Source organism: Amblyraja radiata, chromosome 31, assembly GCF_010909765.2.
Source record: "Amblyraja radiata isolate CabotCenter1 chromosome 31, sAmbRad1.1.pri, whole genome shotgun sequence".
Lineage (NCBI taxonomy): Eukaryota > Metazoa > Chordata > Chondrichthyes > Rajiformes > Rajidae > Amblyraja > Amblyraja radiata.
This window is the reverse complement of record NC_045986.1, coordinates 28,089,672-28,109,922: the sequence shown is the minus strand read 5'-3', so window position 1 is coordinate 28,109,922 and position 20,251 is coordinate 28,089,672. Positions and strand designations below refer to the sequence as shown.

At 46.1% G+C, this 20,251-nt stretch overlaps 2 protein-coding genes across 4 annotated transcripts in view; one reads left to right on the top strand and one right to left on the bottom strand.

Annotated features, from left to right (window-relative positions):
• Nucleotides 1-473: 473 nt before the first annotated feature.
• Nucleotides 474-1,418, bottom strand: LOC116990308 (olfactory receptor class A-like protein 4). The gene has a single exon (XM_033047815.1). It carries the CDS (start codon nt 1,416-1,418, stop codon nt 474-476), a length of 945 nt encoding a protein of 314 aa, XP_032903706.1.
• A 15,131-nt stretch (nt 1,419-16,549) lies between these two features.
• LOC116990544 (Golgi integral membrane protein 4-like) overlaps nt 16,550-20,251 on the top strand; it is a 32,662-nt gene continuing 28,960 nt past the window's right edge. For all 3 annotated transcript variants that reach the window (XM_033048317.1, XM_033048316.1, XM_033048315.1), the window contains exon 1: nt 16,550-16,895. In XM_033048317.1, the coding sequence (XP_032904208.1) occupies nt 16,700-16,895 (196 nt within the window). In that variant the 5' untranslated portion in view covers nt 16,550-16,699. The remainder of the gene's footprint in view (nt 16,896-20,251) is intronic.

Genomic DNA, 20,251 nt, shown 5'->3' with positions numbered 1-20,251 from the left:
AGCTTCTTCCCTACAACCCCTACAACCAAAGAGTATTATTACCGAGTACTAAGTTTACATTGCTGTCGTGTTGCTGCGAGTAATAATATCATTGTTCATTTTCAGGAGAAATGACAATAAAATACCCTTGTGTTGACAAGGCACAGTGGCGCTGCAGTAGAGTTGCTGCCTTACAGATTCGATCCTGACTATGGGTGCTGTCTGTACGGAGTTTGTACGTTCTCCCTGTGACCACGTGGGATTTCTCCAGGTGCTCTGGTTTCCTCTCATGCTCCAAAGATGTATGGGTTTGCAGGTTAATTGGCTTCAGTAAAATTGTAAATGGTCCCTGGAGTGTGATGGATTGTGCTAATGTACGGGGATCATTGATCGGTGGTCGGCACGGACTCGGTGGGCCGAAGGGCCTGTTTCCGCGCTGTATCACCCTGTACTAAACTGTAAACTCTTGGCTTTGTGCTGGCAGAGTGGTCATGTCACTGATTGAGAGACTTCAGCCACCTACACCTCAGGATGTTGGCCATTTTCCTTTTCAATTTGCCGTGGCCTGTCGCTACGACCAGTGGGTAGAAGCCCACAAACCCCGAGGCTGAAAACCTGGCGATAATCAGCATGTAGCGGGTGGAGGGGCTGCCCATAAAATTATAATAATTTATTGATAACACGTGCGTGCCCCAACAAAAAATGAACAACAAAATCAGGTACAGGATGGTCTTGGCTGCTTTCCACTCAGTGCTGATCAGATTATTATTAAACACAACATCCTGCGTTTTTCTGTAGTGCTTGTAGAGAAACAACAAGGTGGCAGCGTTTGCAAGAATCATTAGGCTTATTGGGATTGCTTCATGTATAACAACTGAGATCATTGTGTAAATAAGACCACTGGTATCATCTGGAAATGTCCACACACAGCCAAGCAGTGGCCTAATGGTACTACTGATCAACATTAGATTATTGGTGCTGTTAGTCTTTGTATTGGATGAGTAGCCCAGGGCAACGCTGGAGTAGACAAAGCTCAGAGCCCACTCGATCACCATGGCTTTTGCAATCTTGTTCCTCTCGTTCAGCTTCTGCAGCATGGTGCGGCTTGCCCTGATGGTGACAAAGTGGAAGATGCTGAGGCTGAGGGTGACCCAGATGCTAGCCGACCTCAGCCAAGTCCAGACGAACATCATCATCCGGCACCCCACGTCGGTGAAGGACACGGAGTAGCCGGCGTCGAAGAAGAGGAGCAGGGTGTTCCTGGTGAGGGACAGCAGCAGGTTGGCCACGGCAATGTTCATCAGGATGAGGTCGGAGGAGGCCAGGTAGCGGTTCTCCCGGGTGGAGTCGGCCGCGATCCAGATGACTACGGCGTTCCCCAAAATCCCGCAGCTCACGAGCAAGCCGTACGCAAACACCTGGACGGGGTGTTCCGCCATATCACATCAGCACGTTGCGTTTTGGGATCACTAGAACAAGGCAGATGTCGCAAAGAATTAATATAGTCATCTCCTGTCTGGCGGAAAGTACCGAAGCTTAAACGAGCGCACCACTAGACACAGGAACAGTTTCTTCTCCTCTGTTATCGGGCTTCTGAACAGTCCTTCTATAATCCTCCCACAAATATGTAATATGTGATTCTGTTCCATTCTGTTGTGTGTTTTTTTGCCACTTTTTCATTTCACTGCACATCTCGTATGTGTATGTGACGAATAAACTTGACTTGACTTGACTTAGGATACTGTCTGATTCACCTCTACCCCATTGAGAACATTTGACTTTGTCTATGGAACTGATGCACCCCAATGCTGAGAACTATATTCTGCACTCTGTATCTCCCCCTTCACTCAACCTATTGTACATGAGTTTGACTTGAATGTATTTATGTGTAGTATTATTTGATCTGTTTGGATAGCACAATCAAGGACCAGTCTCACCCCAGTCACTTCCTCTTCTCCCCTCTTCCATTAGGCAGGAGGTTCAGAAGTTTGAAAACGCACACCTCCAGATTGAGGGACAGTTTCTTCCCAGCTGTTATCGGGCAACTGCCTCTCATCAGCTATGGTGTGGCCCTCACCTCCCATCTACCTCCTTGGAGACTTTTGAACTTTATCAGACTTCAACATTACGTCTTTGACAATAGACAATAGGTGCAGGAGTAGGCCATTCAGCCCTTCGAGCCAGCACCGCCATTCAATGTGATTATGGCTGATCATCCCCAATCAGTACCCCGTTCCTGCCTTCTCCCCATATCCCCTGACTACGCTATTTTTAAGAGCCCTCTCTTGAAGACTCTCTTTGCACTAAATGTTGTACCCGTTATCCTATATCCATGCTCTGTGGGGGGGGGGGGGGGTTGATTATATTTCTGTATAATCTTTTCTTTGGGTGGATAGCACGCAAACAAAAAACTTTTCATTGTACATCGGTACATGTGACGATGATAAACTAAACTAAACAAAGCCTTTCACCGTACCTCAGGTACACATGACAATAATAAACCTAAGCAGTGTTGCAGTAAGATAGAGCTGTGGGATAAAGCTGCTGCCTCACAGTGCCAGAGACGTGAGTTTGATCCTGACTACGGGTGCTGTCTGTACGGGGTTTGTTCATTCACCCTGTGACCCCCGTGGCTTTTCTCCTGGTGCTCTCTAGTTTCCTCACACACTCCAATGACCCAAAGGGTCTCGACCCGAAATGTTGCCTTTTCCCTTCGCTCCATAGATGCTGCCTCACCCGCTGAGTTTCTCCAGCATTTTTGGACTATCTTTAATCGGACTTTATCTCTTGCACTAGACGTTGGACGGCTTGATTGTAATCATGAATAGTATTTCCGCTGACTGGATAGCACGCAACAAAAAAGCTTTTCACTGTACCTCGGTGTAGGTGACTATAATAAACTAAACTAAACCTAGCCGACAATTTCACTGCACTTCACTAAACTAATGAACAGTCTGTTCTTTGAAGTGGTATTGTTAATATAACCATATACGTTAAATGGCTTGCGTGATGTTTTATCAAGTCAAGTCTCGTTACATTACATTGGTGGAGGTACTAACATTATACAACAGTAGTTCATGGATTAAATACACACATCACTACATACATATAGTCCTCGCTCAGAGGACGTCAAGAAAGGCTTGGGAGTAGAGATGAGTTTTAAGTCTCGACTTAAAGGAGTCGATGGAGGGGTCGGTTCTGATGGGAAGAGGGATGCTGTTCCACAGTATTTTATGACTGTGCAAAGCCCTATAATTATATCAGCCCTTTTCACAAAACATATCTAATCCTCACCTGTATCCTTTTCTCTTTGCTAACCAACAGTCCTTCAAGTGCAGAAATCCAACTCTGATGAAGCTGGAGAGAAGGATGTGGGTAAACATGTCAGTGTTATATACAAATAGCTCGATACCCTGGGGACAAACCCGTCTAAACTGTGGTAATACTTACATGACAGGCCAATTAATGAACGTGTTAGAATTACCGACATGGCAAACACAAGGCGAATATGTTCCCTGTCCCACAGTTAGACACACAGTTAGAAACATAGAAAACAGGTGCAGGAGGAGGTCATTCGGCCCTTCGAGCCAGCACCGCCATTCAATATAATCATGGCTGATCATCCAAAATCAGTACACCGTTCCTGCATTTTCCCCATATCCTTTGATTCCGTTAGCCCTAAGTTCAGAAATTAATGCCAAAACTAGGACCCAAAGATGTCCTTCCAATTCAGTGGGTAAAGGGGAACACTCTGGGAGGGAGTAGACTCCTACTTTCTCACAGTGTGAAGTGTAGATGGAGTCAATGGTGGGGAGTCTGGTCTGTGTGATGGACTGGGCTACATCTACAACTCTCTACAATTTCTTGTGGTGTTGGGCAGAGCTGTTCCCAAACCAAACAGTAATAAAATCCAACCGTATGCTTACTAAGGGTGCAATTGCATTTGCTCCATCTTCTCCGTGGATTGTCACCTTGTCGTGGTGGAGAAGCTTGTGTGGACCTGAGATCCTGAGAGCGATGCCGTCTGGAGCTATTCTCCTGGTAGGGCCACCCATTGCGGTAAGGTCGAGGGGGAGGACTCTGACAAAGAGCCAATCCAACCAAGACCTCAACGGTGGAACAGGCGGAGGACGATGGCTGACCTTAGTGGAGCGTCACAACGGCTGGGAAGGCGGATGAAGGCTGCAGCAGAAAAGGGTCTCCGGTCGTCTTGGACTCCATGCCACTGGATGCTGACCTAGATCTGTCAAGGACCGTGTGGTGGCTGTCTGTGCACCAGTCTCCCCACGTTAAACAAAGTCACGCACAGGCGTCCTCCAACCCTGGAGACACCCATGGTCAGCCACGACCGAGGGGGGCCTAAAAAAAAATTGCATTTGCTGACAAAGACTCATACGAAGTCTATTGCCTGCAATCCCTTGCAGAACACATTCAATACTTTTAGTTTTCGTTTCAGTTCAGAGATACAGCGTGGAAACAGGCACTTTGACCCGCCGAGTCCACGCTGACCAACAAACACCCCGTACACTAGTTCTATCCTACACACACACACGGGAGAATTTACCGAAGATAATGAATCCACAAACCTGCACGCCTTTGGAATGTGGGAGGAAACCCACGCAGTCACGGGGAGATCGTGCAAACTCAGTACAGGCAACACTTGTAGTCAGGATCGAGCCCGGGTCCCTGGCGCTGTAAGGCAGCAGCTCTACCACTGCCCCTGCCGTGCCGCCCCTAACTAAGCCTTTACGCCACCCCTAATTCTGTTTATTGGCTTTTTAGCCAACTTTTAGTTGTTTTAAACTTAGTGAATGCAAGTTACTTTTGGAAAAACATATTTAAACCTGAGTCTGTGTGATAAACTAACTCCTTTCCACATAAAAATGGCTACAAATTCCAGAAAATAACTTTCATTCCCTGGGAATTATCTAACCCGTTGTCCTAACGCAGGTTTGGTATTAATCCATGGGTTGCCTGGGTGTTTAATATGTCCAGAATTTCCATGATTGATGTCCAGACCAGAACAAGGGGTCACAGTTTAAGGATAAGGGGGAAATTTTTTAGGACGGAGATGAGAAAAACATTTTTCACACAGAGAGTGGTGAATCTCTGGAATTCTCTGCCACAGAAGGTAGTTGAGGCCAGTTCATTGGCTATATTTAAGAGGGAGTTAGCCTTGTGGCTAAAGGGATCAGGGGGTATGGAGAGAAGGCAGGTATAGGATACTGAGTTGGATGATCAGCCATGATCATATTGAATGGCGGTGCAGGCTCGAAGGGCCGAATGGCCTACTCCTGCACCTAATGTCTATGTTTCTTTGTTTCTATGTTTCTATGTCTTCCTGTTCACCATCACTCTTGCATTTGTGTCGTTCAACACACTTTTCACACTGGAGCTTCTTAAAATGTTCCGTGTTTTTAATTAGCTTCATTCTATTAAACTGTTGGGGAGAGTGTGAGCAGATTACATGATTTATCTCCCATGACCTTGCTTCAATGCACCGCCTTCCTCCTAACATGGTATTTAGAGCCACAGGGAGGTACAGCATAGAAAAAGACCCTTCGGCCCACCAAATCCAAGTCTAGAATATACAATCCACACACAGGGATATCTTGACTTTAGATGCGTTCTCAGCAAATTTTAGTTCATCTGTGAATTTATAATAGTTTGAATATCTTCCAAATACCATCTTCATCCGGTACAGAGAATAAACCAGCATCTGCAGTTCCTCCTTACACATATAGAAATGCTTGCAATTCTTGCGTTAAATGCAAATCTGACTGTTAATGCCACCGATTCCAGAGATGGACCGTTTAGTTGTCCTCTGCTGTAATTGCCAATTCTTTTAGAAATTACTGAGTAATGAGATAATTGTACGAGTCATGATGTCTGAATACCACAAGTGATTTCCCCATTTTGCTGTCCGTAAAAGGAAGCTACCCCTTCCCTCCAAACCGCCCTTTGCAGTTGGTAGATATCTGCTTGGATATCAACATAGATAGACACAAAATGCTGGAGGAACTCAGCGGGACAGGCAGCATCTCTGGAGAGAAGGAATGGGTGACATTTCGGATCGAGACCCTTCTTCAGACTGGAGTCAGGGGAAAGGGAAACAAGAGATATAAACAGTAGAACAAATGAATGAAAGATATGCAAAAAACTAACGATGATAAAGGGAACAAGCCATTGTTAGCTGATTGCTAGGTGAGAACGAGAAGCTGGTGCGACTTGGGTGGGGGAGGGATGGAGAGAGAGAGGGAATGCACGGGTTACTTGAAGTTAGAGAAATCAATATTAATTCTACTGGGTTGTAAGCACCATAACCACCTGACCATCCTATTGACAGACCTATATAAGTGACTTCAAACAGTGGCCAGGGTGTCAGCTTGCCCGATGGCAAGTGGGCCCCTGATGAAGTGGGCCCCCTATATCAAGTGGGCCCCTGATGAAGTGGGCCCCCTTTGTCTCCTGGCAACTAATATTTTTAGGCCCAGTCAAACGTCTGTGTGCCTATGAGCAACTGCTCTCTGCAAACTGTCAAGGAAGTCTACAAAATGCTAATACTGGACTGTGGCCAACTTGTAAATGTTTTCAATCAACTTCTAACATGAAGGAAACAACATGATCTAGGAACTTTTCCAGCCATTTTTATGAACCAATTACCAAGTTGGGCAGACTGAACAGACATATGCTGCCTGCGATAGTTGGGAGCATCAGTGATATTGAATGTTTTTTGTTGGGCTAAATATGTAATTGTTCGAGATGGACAGTGGATGGATTGGTTTGAGGCTGGTTATTGAACATTGAAGAGTACAGCATAGGAATGCAGTTCAATGCAATGTTTAGTTTAAAGATGCAGGATGGAAACAGACCTTTCGGACCATCGAGCCCACGCCGACCATCGATCACCCGTCTGCACTAGTTCCACGCCATCCCACTTTCTCATCCACTCCCTACGCAAAGGCTGCAATTTACAGAGGGACAATTTGCCTACAAACCCCGCTCGTCTTTGGGATGTGGGAGGAAACTGGAGCACCCGGAGGAAACCCACGCGACCAGAGGGTTAAATGTGCAAACTCCACAAGGGCAGCACCTGAGGTCAGGATCGAACCCGGATCTCTGGAGCTGTGAGGCAGCAGATGCACCACTAAGGCATCTCACAAGCCCTTCTGAACGATGAATTGGACTGAATCGCCTGATGAAGATGATTTTGTTGCACAATTGATATTTACTCACCTGAATCCTTAATTACACACGGTGTTAGTGTGTGGGATTACTTTCACTTGATTGGCATCGTCCTCTAGAGCTCAATTATTTTTTGAACTAATGGAATTAATGCTCCCTATCTCTCAGTAGGAAAATGCAGCGCTGGGCTGTTTGAATTCATTTGATATTTCACTCACATGCAATATGCTCTGTCCAAGACAACATCCAGGAATATGCAATGCTGAGGACCCTGGTTGGCAAAACCCCTTCTCTACCTGTCCCTGCTGTGTCTCATCTGGGAGTGCGTAGGTTGTATGTATAACTCCTGTGCCAGAGACTCGATCACCCAATTGATACATCAGTGTAGCGAGGATGAAACATTGCATCTTGCAATATGGTGTTAAACGTTTGATGTTAAACTGAGGCCCTGTCTCCCACTTCAGACGGATGTACAAATTCCTGAACTTTCTTGACTGCCTGAGCCTGCAGAGAATGGTGAAGGCAGTCCTGTCCATCATGCTGGACAAAGTGCTGGGGAAACTCAGCGGGTCTGGCGGCATCTCTGGAGAAAAGGAATTAGTGACGTTTCAGGTCGGCATCCTTCTTTAGACTGAGGGTCAGGGGAGAGTCAAGAGTGTTTAATTGTCATGTGTCCCAGATAGAACAATGAAATTCTTACTTGCTGCAGCACAACAGAATATGTAAATATAGTACACTGTAAACAATATGATAAACGAGAGAGGATAAAAAGGGAAACTAGAGGTATGAAAAGGTACAGAACAACTCAGAGCCAACGCCGATGACCAAGGAAAGGTGGAGCCCACAATGGTCCATTGTTGGCTGTGGAAGAGATGATAACAAAGGGATATATGGATGCGAACAGTGAAACTGCTCATTCGTATCCCTTCATTATCGGGCTTCAGTTTCCTCCCACACTCCAAAGACGTACAGGTTTGTAGGTTAATTGGCTTCGGTAAAGTTGTCCCTGGTGTGCAGGATAGTGCTAGTGAATGGGATGATCGCTGGACAGCATGGATTCGGTGGACCGAAGGGCCTGTTTCCGTGCTGTATCTCTAAAATCTAAAGTCGCCTGTCCATCCCCTCCACAGATGCTGCCTGACCCATTGAGTTCCTCCAGCACCCGGTGTTTGCTCTAGTTTCTATGCTCTGTGGACTTGGTGAGAGAGGACATGGTAAAAAAAATAAGCAGCTACAGTGTGGCAAATCTACACTGGCAGATCACATTCAAATTATTACCATCTGAATTTACAATGAAGGAAGTGGAGATGAACGATGTGCAGAATTTGAATGAAGGATAGATTATTATCAAGTGTATTATAAAACATTTTATGGACCTAGCTCGGAAATAGTATCTTGTTTATGAAAGCATAAGTGAGTGGATGAATGGAAACTGCAAAGTATTCACCAGCATCAGAAACCACATTGAATGTGCCGCAAACTATGCTCAAATATTAAACCATTTATCAATCCTCTTTGCTGACAGATCCAATGGGGGTTTTTTTTTTGGTGCCTGTTAAATTGAGCCACGTTTGACATTGTGAATATTTTGTGCTGTTATCTGCATTTCTGATGCTTAGGGGCTCTGGTGTAGGAGAGAATAATATTTTGCTTCTAAAACTAAAATTATATTAAAAAATAATATTTGCTTCTAAAAATAAAATTACTTACCCACAACGAGGATACCAACACTCATAAAGAATAGAGGGCATAAGTTAACGACTAGAGGACATAGCGAAAGACTAGTCTGCCTTGTCTCAGGAGGGGCAAAGCTTAAAGGAGATGCGTGGGGCAAGTTTGTCTACACAGAGGATAGTGGGTGCCTGGAACGCGCTGCCAGGGGTGGTGGTGGAGCCAGATCTGATAGTGTATTGTATTGTATTGTATTCAAATTTATTGTCATTGTCTCAGTTAGAGACAACGAAATGAATTTCCCTTACAGGCAGTATCATAAAAATAAAAAAATAAAAATAATAAATAAATAAATAATAATAAATAATAAAACATATTAAAAATAAAATAGAATTTAAAAAAAAGCACAAACACTGCAAGTCCACGACACAACATAACACAGTGGCACCAAGGTGAGGAAGGCACCATAGTCCAGCCAGCCTCCCCTCCGTTCTTCCCAGATGTTCACTCGAAGATAGTGGCGTTTATGAGGCATTTAGATGAATATATGCAGGGAATGGAGGGATATGGATCATGTGCAGGCAGGGGAGATTAGTTTAATTTGGCATCGTGTTCAGCAGGATCACTGAGTGCCAGTGGGGTTGAACATGCCTTGTACTGTTCTACGTTCTACATTTTTTATTTTGAGCAGTATTCAAGAAAATGCTTTGCTTATTACCTTGCCTTAAGCCACAGACACTGCCTACTCATATACAAACTTTGCAGAAATGGAAAATAAATATCCAGACGAGATTTGGATATTGAATTTGATTGAAAGATACAACATGTAAACAGGCCTTAAGGTCCACTGAGTCCACGCCAACCATCGACCCCTCATTCACACAAGTTCTGTGTTATCCCATTTTCCCATCTACTCCCTACACACGAGGGGCAATTTACAGAGGGGATTTCCACACAGTCACCGGGTGAATGTGCCAACTCTATAGAGACCCCAACAAGTCAGGATCGAACCCAGGTCTCTGGTGCTGTGAGGCAGCAGCTCTACCAGCTGCGCCACAATGCTGCCCCTGGTGACTGCACATACAAGGCAGCTAAGAGCCTGGCCCATTTATAGCCACAAGGCCAAGTTTTGTTGTCATTGAATAAAAAGTCATGCAGCATGGAAAAAGGCACTTGGGCCCAATATGGGCCAACCAAGATACCCCATCTAAGTTTGCTCCATTTGCCCACATTTGGCCCATATGGGTTACAAAGAAGCCCAGTCTAAGTGCTGGAAGGAGTGCATAATCTCCCACCCGCACATCCCACTTGCCCCATCTATGGAGGAGTTTGCAGTTCCCCATTGGCCTCATCAGCCACCTCGCGATCTATGAAACTGGAGCAGAGGTAAATTGAACAGATTTATATGGAAAGGGAGAGTTTAGGGGGATATTGGGCCAAATGCAGGCAAATGGGACTTACCAAATTAGTCGGCATGAACAAGTTGGATCAAAGGGCCTGTTTCCAGGGTGTGTAGCCCTATGTTTGCAAGTTATCCTCAATGATGAGGAAGAGGCTAACTACAACCCCCTCCATTCTTCCTCCACTCTCTTTCTTTAACCCTCCTCCCTCCCCAATGCCCGACCTGTTCTCGCACATATTTCTCCCCTTCTCCCTCCCCTTTCACCTCCATTCCTTCCTCTAGCTTCACAATTCGCAACCCTTCCAACATTTATTCTCACAACTTTCCTTTGTCCTTTGTCCTTTGTCCAGCTGTCTGCCCATCAAAAACTGCCCCCACTTGTATCCAGCTATTATCTGCCAGGCTGGGGTGGGAGATTGCAACCTTCACGTGGTCCACCCTGTTTCGACTAATGCAATCAACTCGACGTGCACAAACAAAAGATCAAATAGAACGAGTTGACCTCCAACTTTAGGCTGTGCACGCCATACACAAGAAGATTTGCCAAGCTTTGTCCTGCCCATCCTCCCTTGCAGCTTTCTTTCCCCCCCCTCCCCCACCACAATCAGTTCCGACCCGAAACATCACCTATCTATGTTCTCCAAAGATGCTGTCTGCCCCGCTGAGTTAATGCCCCTGTCCCACTTAGGAAACCTGAACGGAAACCTCTGGAGACTTTGCGCCCCACCCAAGGTTTCCGTGCGGTTGCCGGAGGTTGCAGGTGGTTGCCGGAGGTTGCAGGTAGTGGAAGCAGGTAGGGAGACTGACAAAAACCTCCGGGAACCGCATGGAAACCTTGGGTGGGGCACAAAGTCTCCAGAGGTTTCCATTCAGGTTTCCTAAGTGGGACGGGGGCATTACTCCAGCACTTTGTATCTTTTTTTTGTAAAAACCAGCACCTGCAGTTCCTAGTTTCTACAATTATTCTTCAAAGCTGTGGACGTTTTTCAACACAGATAATAACTCAATGACAGGTGACAATAAACAAGTCTTTTATTAATTTCACCTGCATTGATGGTATTTGTGAAATCCGTAAGTTCTCTGCGAATCTGCTTTTGGTTTCATTTCTGAAAATATTAGTAAGCGGATATCAATAAAAGATAAAGCTAAATTTGTATATGCAGGGTGAAATCAGGATGCTATCAGGAGTGATTTACATCCCTTTTGTTATGTACTCACCTGGGGAGCAGTTGATGTTGAAGATCTAATTTCATATTCACCGTATCGACATCAAGGCGCTGCAGGTCTGGTACAGACAGTCCCGATCCAGACCCACTCCCTGCCTGCTATCTCCTCTACATCTCAGCTCCAGCTCCTGTACACTCTCCTGTGCCACATTGTTGCATTAGCTATTCTCGGGCCGTTCTGGACATGACCAGTCGTGAATGCCAAATTCGGCACCGCTCATACGACAATATTCACTAACAAATAGATTGAAATTCCCCAAACATCTCACATTAGACCAGTAGAAGCAATAAGCATCTCTTAAGTCACTTGGCATTTCTTATGTTAGAGGTGCGTGATAAAAGTTTTATAAAAAGTTGTTTTTTTCCATTAACGAGGTTGGATTTGAACGCAGGTCCCCAAAATGAAGTACATATTTTCACCTGCTGTGGTGTTTTGTTTCCCTCGTGAATAAATTGTGATTGGTTGGTATCATTAATATATTGCATGCATGAGTGAGCTTGGTGAAGTACCACACAGTTCAACATGAATTATGCATCGGCACCATACATGCAGTACTAATATACACATTCGATGAAGTTTAAAGGGACATTGGTTTTGACAGAGGAAGGCACACATCTTGATTGGATAGCTCGGCAGCACAGCGGTAGAGTTGCTGCCTTACAGCGCAAACAGCGCCAGAGGCCTGGGTTTGATCCCGACTACGTATGCTGACTGTAAGGAGTTTGTACTTTCTCCCCGTAATCGCGTCGGGTTCCTCCCACACTCCAAATACGTACAGGTTAATTGGCTTGGTATAAATTGTAAATTGTCCCTAGTGTGTGTAGGGTAGTGTTAATGCGTGGCGTTCGCTGGTCGGTGCAGATTCGGTAGGCCGAAAAGCCTGTTTCCATGCTGTATCTCAAACCTAAACTAAACGAAACTAAACTAAACTAAACAAAAAAGCATTGATGTCTCCTTTTTATCAAAGTCAATATACCAAAGGTCATTCAGTCCACTAGAAATATTGCACAGTGTGATCCCATCAGCATAGCCACTCTTCATTTTGTTTGATTTAATTTAGTTTAGAGATACAGCGTGGAAACAGGCCCTTCGGCCCACTGAGTCCAAGCTGACCAGCGATCACCCATACATAGTTCTATCACACACAATAGGGCCAATTTCCAATTTCACCGAAACCAATTAACCTACAAACCTGCACGTACTTGAAATGTGGGCGGAAACTAGAGCACCTGGAGAAAACCCACGCGGTCACAGGGAGAACGTACAAATTCCAAACTTCTGTGAGTTTGGTTTTATATGGAAACCATTTCATACTTTGCTCATTCTTCCTGCAAAGAACATCAAAGGACCAGACCCAAATGTTCTCTGTGCTTGTTTGGCATTGTGCCAGCACTTCTCATTCTACTGTGCACGGAAATGGAAATGTCTGTGCGGTTTAATTATTTAATTCTATTTGACATAACACAATGTCTGAAGACCACAGGTAGACAGAAAAACAATCCATATTTTGCCTCCGGGTAGTAATCTAACCTTTGTTGATCCTCTTTTTTTTCCCCTGACTTTTCTTCACAGATTGTGAAGGAAAATTCAACATCCTGTTAGACTTCCACCCATGCACATTGTCCTCGTTGGTTTACGAAGTTTTGATGAATCGACCTCGAGTTGACATTAAGCAGGGAATGGATCATATGCAGGCAGATAAGAGTTGGTTTTGGTATCATGATCGGCACTTACATTGTGGGCCAAAGAGCCTCTTCCTGTGCTGTACTGTTCCATATTCAATGTTCTAAGCATTGGAGAGCTATCACCTACTATGTCTTTCCATCAACCTTCCAAATCCACTGGAGAAAAGGAATAGGTGACGTTTCAGGTCGAGGCCCTTCTTCAGACTGAAGAAGGATCTTGACCCAAAACTTCGCCTATTCCCTTTCTCCAGAGATGCTGAGTCCAGAATTTTGTGTCTATCCCAGGCCCATGTCCCTTCCATCGATCGTCAAACCATCTCTGAAAGGGGGATCATGTCAACCACCATGCACTCTAATGCATCACGCAGAGTCTCAAAGCCTCCTTGAAAAATGTGACATCCTCATCATGGGAATCACTATCCCATGACTGTTCAAGAGACAGAGCAGCTGGGAAAGTACATAGCACCTCGTGGCTCGTCAATGAGAGTATCGAGTCATATAGCATGGAAACAGCCCCATCGACCTGCTTGCCCATGCTGACCAAGGTGTCCTATCTATACTAATCCTACCTGCCCACATGGAAACATGTTCCAACCAGCAATCCCCGCACATCAACACTATCCTACATACACTAGGGACAACTTTACACATACACCAAGCCAATTAACCTACAAACCTGTACGTCTTTGGAGTATGGGAGGAAACCGAAGATCTCGGAGAAAACCCACGCGGTCATGGGGAGAACATACAAACTCCGTACAGACAGCACCCGTAGTCAGGATCGAACCTGGGTCTCCGGCGCTGTGTAAAGCAGCAAATCTACCGCTGTGCCACCATGACGCCCTGGTTATCCAGCTGTTCTGTTTGGACCAACAGAGGAAGTTTGCAAACAGAGGAAGATAGACCCAAGTCAGGACCAGCAGGAAGGTCTCCAGCAAATTTGTTCAGGAAGGAAATGCAGGTGCTGGTTTAAACCGAAGATAGACACAACAAGCTGGAGTAACTCAGCGCGCAGGCAGCATCTCTGGGTGACGTTTCAGGTCGAGACCCTTCTTCAGACTAGTCAGGGGAAAGGGAAATGAGAGATATAGACGATGATGTAGAGAGATAAAAGAACAATTGATTTGTCTACCCGGGTGCCTTCAAGGGGAACAGGGAGGTGGAAACGTGCCCAGTCAGCTTGGACCAGGCTTTGATGGTACATTGTATAGTTACATTGCAGGAGGGCTTGAATTAGTGGGAAGTTATTGTTTCATCTGCTGTTTGTTCATGACATCCATGTGCTCATTTGGACAGGGGCATGGATAGGAAAGGGCGTTATTTGATACACCTCTATAAGATTTGCAGTCCATCAGTGCATCGTGGCACAAACCATTTGTCTGACATATTTGCCAGACAAATCCATCAGCAGCTGGGCCCCATATCTGAGGAGGAATGTTCTGGCGTTGGAGAGGTTCCAGATGAGGTTTACAAGAATGATCCCAGGAACTATTGGGTTAACATATGATGAGCGTTTGATGGCAATGGGCCTGAACTCACTGGAGTTTAGAAGGAAGAGGGGGGCACCTCACTGTTAAGCAGTAACCCTACTCACCAGCCAAAAGTCTGTTGCCTCCTTTAGCTCTGCTATCTTATTTAATTCTTCACACGTTTAAATTATAATGTTTTATGTTTAATTGTCTACTGTATATTGTTTTGTTACTAGCGAGCAAAGCACCAAGGCAAATTCATTGTATGTATACATACTTGCCGAGTAAAAATGTATTCAATTCAATTCAAACATGCCAAATAGTGAAAGGCCTGGGTAGAGTGGATGTGGAGAGGATGTTTCCTCTTGAGGGAGAGTCTAAGACCAGAGGGCACAGCCTCGGAATAAAAGGACGTACTTTTAGGAAGGAAATGAGGAGGAATTTCTTTAGTCAGAGCAAAGATCCTAAAGCAAGCAAGATAGTCCACTCGACGAAAAAGACATAGTACGGTGATGGGCAGATTCATGGGTAATTTTAGGCCCCATTTCCGTAACCGGCTTCCGTCTCCGCACCAAAGATCCCGTAGCGGAGCAAAGATACTAGTGCGGAGACGGAAGCCGGTTACGGAAACATCCTCGTAAAAATAAAAGTTCTTTGGTAAAAATCTTCTCCTCATTTTCAGAATTTTAATTTATTAACACAAACTGTTCCCCCGCAACGTTGAGAGTCGGGTCGGGTCGGGTCCGGTTACTGAAATGGATGAAAAAAAGGCCCACGTTCCGCTCCGTTGTGTACTACACGTCAGCCCATTGCATTTAGCAGGAGTGGTCTATCTTGCTCCGCTATAGGATCTTTGAGTCAGAGGGTGGTGAATCTGTGGAATTCATTGCCACAGAGGGCTGTGGAGGTCAATGTGTGTGAGTGATTGGTGGTGGTCGGAGGGGCCGTAGGCGCAGATTGGCAGCCACGCTTCCGTCAGTCTGCCCCAGGGCAGCTGTGGCTACAGAAGTAGCTTACCACCACCGAGTGTGACTGAGGAGTGAATGAATAATGCGATGTAAAGCGCCTTGAGTATTAGAAAGGCGCTATATAAGTCCCATCCATTATTATTATTATTATTAATATTTTTAAGGCAGAGATTGACAGATTCTTGATTAGCACGGGTGTCAGGGGTTATGGGGACAAGGCAGGAGAATGGGGTTGAGAGGGAGAGATAGATCAACCATGGCGGAGTAGACTTGATGGGCCAATTCTTCCCCTATAACCTATGAGTGTATGAAGGAAGGTTCACAAAAATGCTGGAGAAACTCAGCGGGTGCAGCAGCATCTATGGAGCGAAGGAAATAGGCGACGATAGATAGATAGATAGATAGATAGATAGATAGATAGACAGATAGATAGATAGACAGATAGACAGATAGATAGATAGATAGATAGATAGATAGATAGATAGATACTTTATTAATCCCCTTATTCAGGGGAAATTCTGATGTCCTTGCAGCACACTAATAAAAATACAACACAGTATTCATAAAGAAATAAAGACTGAATGAGGTGGGGTAGAATGGTCAGGGCGAGCGTGGGATGCAGCTCCGCTCTCCCAGAGCTGGATGGCGCCGGCAGTTTCAAGCAGATGTAGAGGGGGGGGAGGGAGGGAGGAGGAGGGGGGGAGTTGCAGCCACTCTGAGCCACCGACAACCGGGGACACAACAAACCCCCCAAAACGAAAGAAGGAAGAGCAGGCCGCGGTAATCTCTGCAGGTCCCGGTCCCGCCCCCGACCCCATCGCCGACTGGCTACAAAGTGTCGGCGCCGGGGCTGATTGAGCGGCGGCGGCGTCAGTCACGCTACTTCCTCAATGTATCAGTTTAATATGTATCGAAGCTGAGCTGAGCTGAGCCGCCGCGGGCTGAGTTGTTTGAGCCGAGTGACTTCACTCCGCCAGCCAGCCCCTGCACGCTGGTTTCTCTCCATTGCAGGGTTGTAGGGCTGGCTGAAGAGACGCGGGGAATCGCTGAGTAATCGCAGTAACAAACCCATGTTTACAGCAGCGAGCGCCGGCTGAATAACCAACCCCTTCCATGTCCACCATGGGCAACGGGATGTGCTCCAGGCGGCAGAAGGGACTTCTCCAGACGGGCTTCTGTTTCCTAGTTGTACTTTGTTTCGGGCTCGGGCTGTACACCTACACCCACCTGAAGGAAAACGTGCGCAGCGCCGAGACGCTGGCCCAGAAATACAAGCAGCAGCAGGAATCCGTCTCGGCTCAGTTACAAGGTGGGTCTGACTGAACGATAGGACGGGTTCACCCAGGAGTTTGAACGAGCACAGGACACGGCTGGTAGGGGTTGTCTGACAAGCATCCGGTGACTATAATACGTTGGGGGTGGGTGGGGGGCATGGCAGTGTTTAGAGTAAGCGGGTCAGACAGCATCTGTGGAGGATATGGACAAGTGTATAAGAAGGAACTGCAGATGCTGGAAAATCGAAGGTACACAAAAAATGCTGGAGAAACTCAGCGGGTGCAGCAGCATCTATGGAGCGAAGGAAATAGGCAACGTTTCGGGCCGAAACCCAAAGGGTTTCGGCCCGAAACGTTGCCTATTTCCTATAGTGGAGATTGTTCAACTCTTTGCATGGAGCGAAGGAAACGTTGCCTATTTCCTATAGTAGAGATCGTTCAACTCTTTGCATGGAGCGAAGGAAACGTTGGCTATTTCCTTCGCTCCATAGATGCTGCTGCACCCGCTGAGTTTCTCCAGCATTTTTTTTTGTGTACCGCGGACAAGTGTATAACTGTGTTTACATATTCTGCTGCAAGTAAGAATGTCATTGTTCTAACTGGGACTTTTGATAATAAAACGCTCTTGACTCTTGAAGTGACGCCTCGAATCGGGTCCCTGATTCTGCATGCAAGACTCTGAAGTGAAAAGTTCACTTTCCGAGAGCGCTCGCCCTTCCTTTGTGGCGAATGGTGTGAATTATCGCTGATTTTTTTTTGAGATGTTTACATTGCTGAAATAGTGGCCGACAAAACTTATCCTGCAAACAATACTCGGGGTTTCCGCTGTAAACCCGCAACGCTTAGATCTTCTTTGCAGGTCAGACCAAAAAAACAAAAACAAAAATGCTGGAGAAACTCAGCGGGTGAGGCAGCGTCTATGGAGAGAAAGGACTTGGATCTTTGCTCCTGTTGATCTCCGGTGCCCCGGGGGCTCTCTCTCTCTCGTCGCCCGGGTTACCGAGTACAGCGTTCATCAATGATCGAGCAAAGGGGTGGATTTGGGGTCAGAAAACTTTGGAAGTTTTCATGCACTAATTCTATTTCAGGGAGCGCTAGCAAAAAACAACAACAACACCAACAACAACCGCTTCCTCGGGTAGGACCGAAGTAAGGAACATCTCCTCAAGTAATTTGTTTAAGAAGGAACTGCAGGTGCTGGAAAATCGAAGGTACACAAAAATGCTGGAGAAACTCAGCGGGTGCAGCAGTATCTATGGAGCGAAGGAAATAGGCAATGTTGGAAATAGGCAACGTTGGAAATAGGCAACGTTGGAAATAGGCAACGTTGGAAATAGGCAACGTTTCGGGCCGAAACCCTTTTGGGTTTCGGCCCGAAACGTTGCCTATTTCCTTCGCTCCATAGATGCTGCTGCACCCGCTGAGTTTCTCCAGCACTTTTGTCCACCATGGGCCAAACATATGAAGGTGGGACTAGTGTAGATGGAGCAAGTTGGTCAGCGTGGGCATGTTGGACCGAAGGGCCTGTTTCAATGCTGTACGACTCTATGACAGCTCCAATTTACGAACCAATATTCACTTAAGTTAACAGTATCCACCTGTGTGCCTGAGGGAACCATCCTCGCGTTGACCCATGGTACGTTTCCCATCTTTTGACGTGAAATTGTTCAATGTTCTCCCCCCCCCCCCCGGGCACTACGTGTCTCTGTGAACGGCTGCATGGAGCGAAGGAAATGGGCAACATTTCTGGCCGAAACCCTTCTTCAGACTGATGAGGATCTCAAGTAAGATAGACACAAAATGCTGGAGTAACTCAGCGGGACAGACAGACAGCATCCCTGGAGAGAAAGGACCTCGACCCGAAACGTTGCCTATCTCCTCCTCTTCATAGATGCTGCCTCGCCCGCTGAGTTTCTCCAGCATTTTTGTCTACCTTCCATTTTTTTTTCCAGCATCTGAAGTTATCTTTCATTCATTGTTCTTTTATCTCTCTGCATCTCTCGTTTTCCCTTGTATCCCCCAAACCAGTCTGAAGAAGGGTCTCGACACGAAACGTCACCTTGTCCATGTTCTCCAGAGATGCTGCTGCCTGTCCAGCTGAGTTACTCCAGCCTTTTGCGCCTATCTTCGGTTTAAACCAGCATCTGCAGTTCCTTCCTGCACACTCCTGCGGTGTTAGCTGTGCAACCTGCGATCTTAAGTTGAACTTTCAAAGATTCCAGTCGGAAAAGATTGTGCCTTTTGCGAGCTTTAATGAGTGTTATTGTGGAGAGAGGGGAGAGAGGGGGGGGGATGGGGATAGCTGTGTGCACGCGTGCAGCTGAGGGGAACAGTGCGTGAGGCTTGAAAGCCAAGCGCTCACAGGGCCCTCTCCTGGGGAAGATTTAAAAGTTAGACCCAGACAATGTAAACAAGTGTCGGAGTACATGGGTGGGGGGGGGTGAGTAACCCGTTGCTGCTCTGGTGATGGAAAGTTCTACACTAAGATGAAGCCAGATAGGAGATTGAGCAAATGATAGTTTGCAAAAGATCATGCAAAGCATAAGCTCGGCTTTCTAACCCCCCCCCCCCCACTATAATCAGTCTGCAGAAAGGTCCCAAGTCTATTTTCCCTCCTCAGAAAAGTTCGTAAGTTCCAGGAGCAGAATTAGGCCATTCAGTCCATCAAGTCTAATCTGCCATTCAATCGTGGCTGTTCTATCTTTCCCTCTCAACTCCATTCTCCTGCCTTCTCCCCATAACCCCTGATACCCGTGCTAATCAAGAATCTGTCATTCTCCGCCTTTGAAAATATCCCTTGACTTGGCCTCCACAGCCCTCTGTGACAATGAATTCCACAGATTCACTACCCTCTGACTAAAGAAATTCCTTCTCACCTCCTTTCTAAAGTACATCCTTTTAGCCACATGGGCCAGATGTGGGCCTTGTGGCTAAAGGGATCAGGGCGTGTGGAGAGAAGGCAGGTACAGGATACTGAGTTGGGTGATCAGCCATGATCATATTGAATGGCGGTGCAGGCTCGAAGGGCTGAATGGCCTACTCCTGCACCTATTTTCTATGTTTCTAAAGTACATCCTTTTATCCTGAGGCTATGGTCTCTGGTCCTAGACTCTCCCAGTAGTGGAAACATCGTCTCCACATTCACTCTATCTAAGCCTATCTAGATTCTGCTTGACTCGCTTGGTTACTCCAGCAGTTTGTTTATTTGCTTAAGATGACAGCATCTGCAGTTCCCTCTGACCCCCATTCACGAGGGCAGTCAAGCCAGACATACTCGTGCATCACAACTTCTGCAACCTTCAATTAAAACACCTTGCATTTAAATACAAGTCCCAGGGCACAGAATGAGTTAACAAATGGAAAAAACCGAGGAATCTTGTTTTTCCAGTTC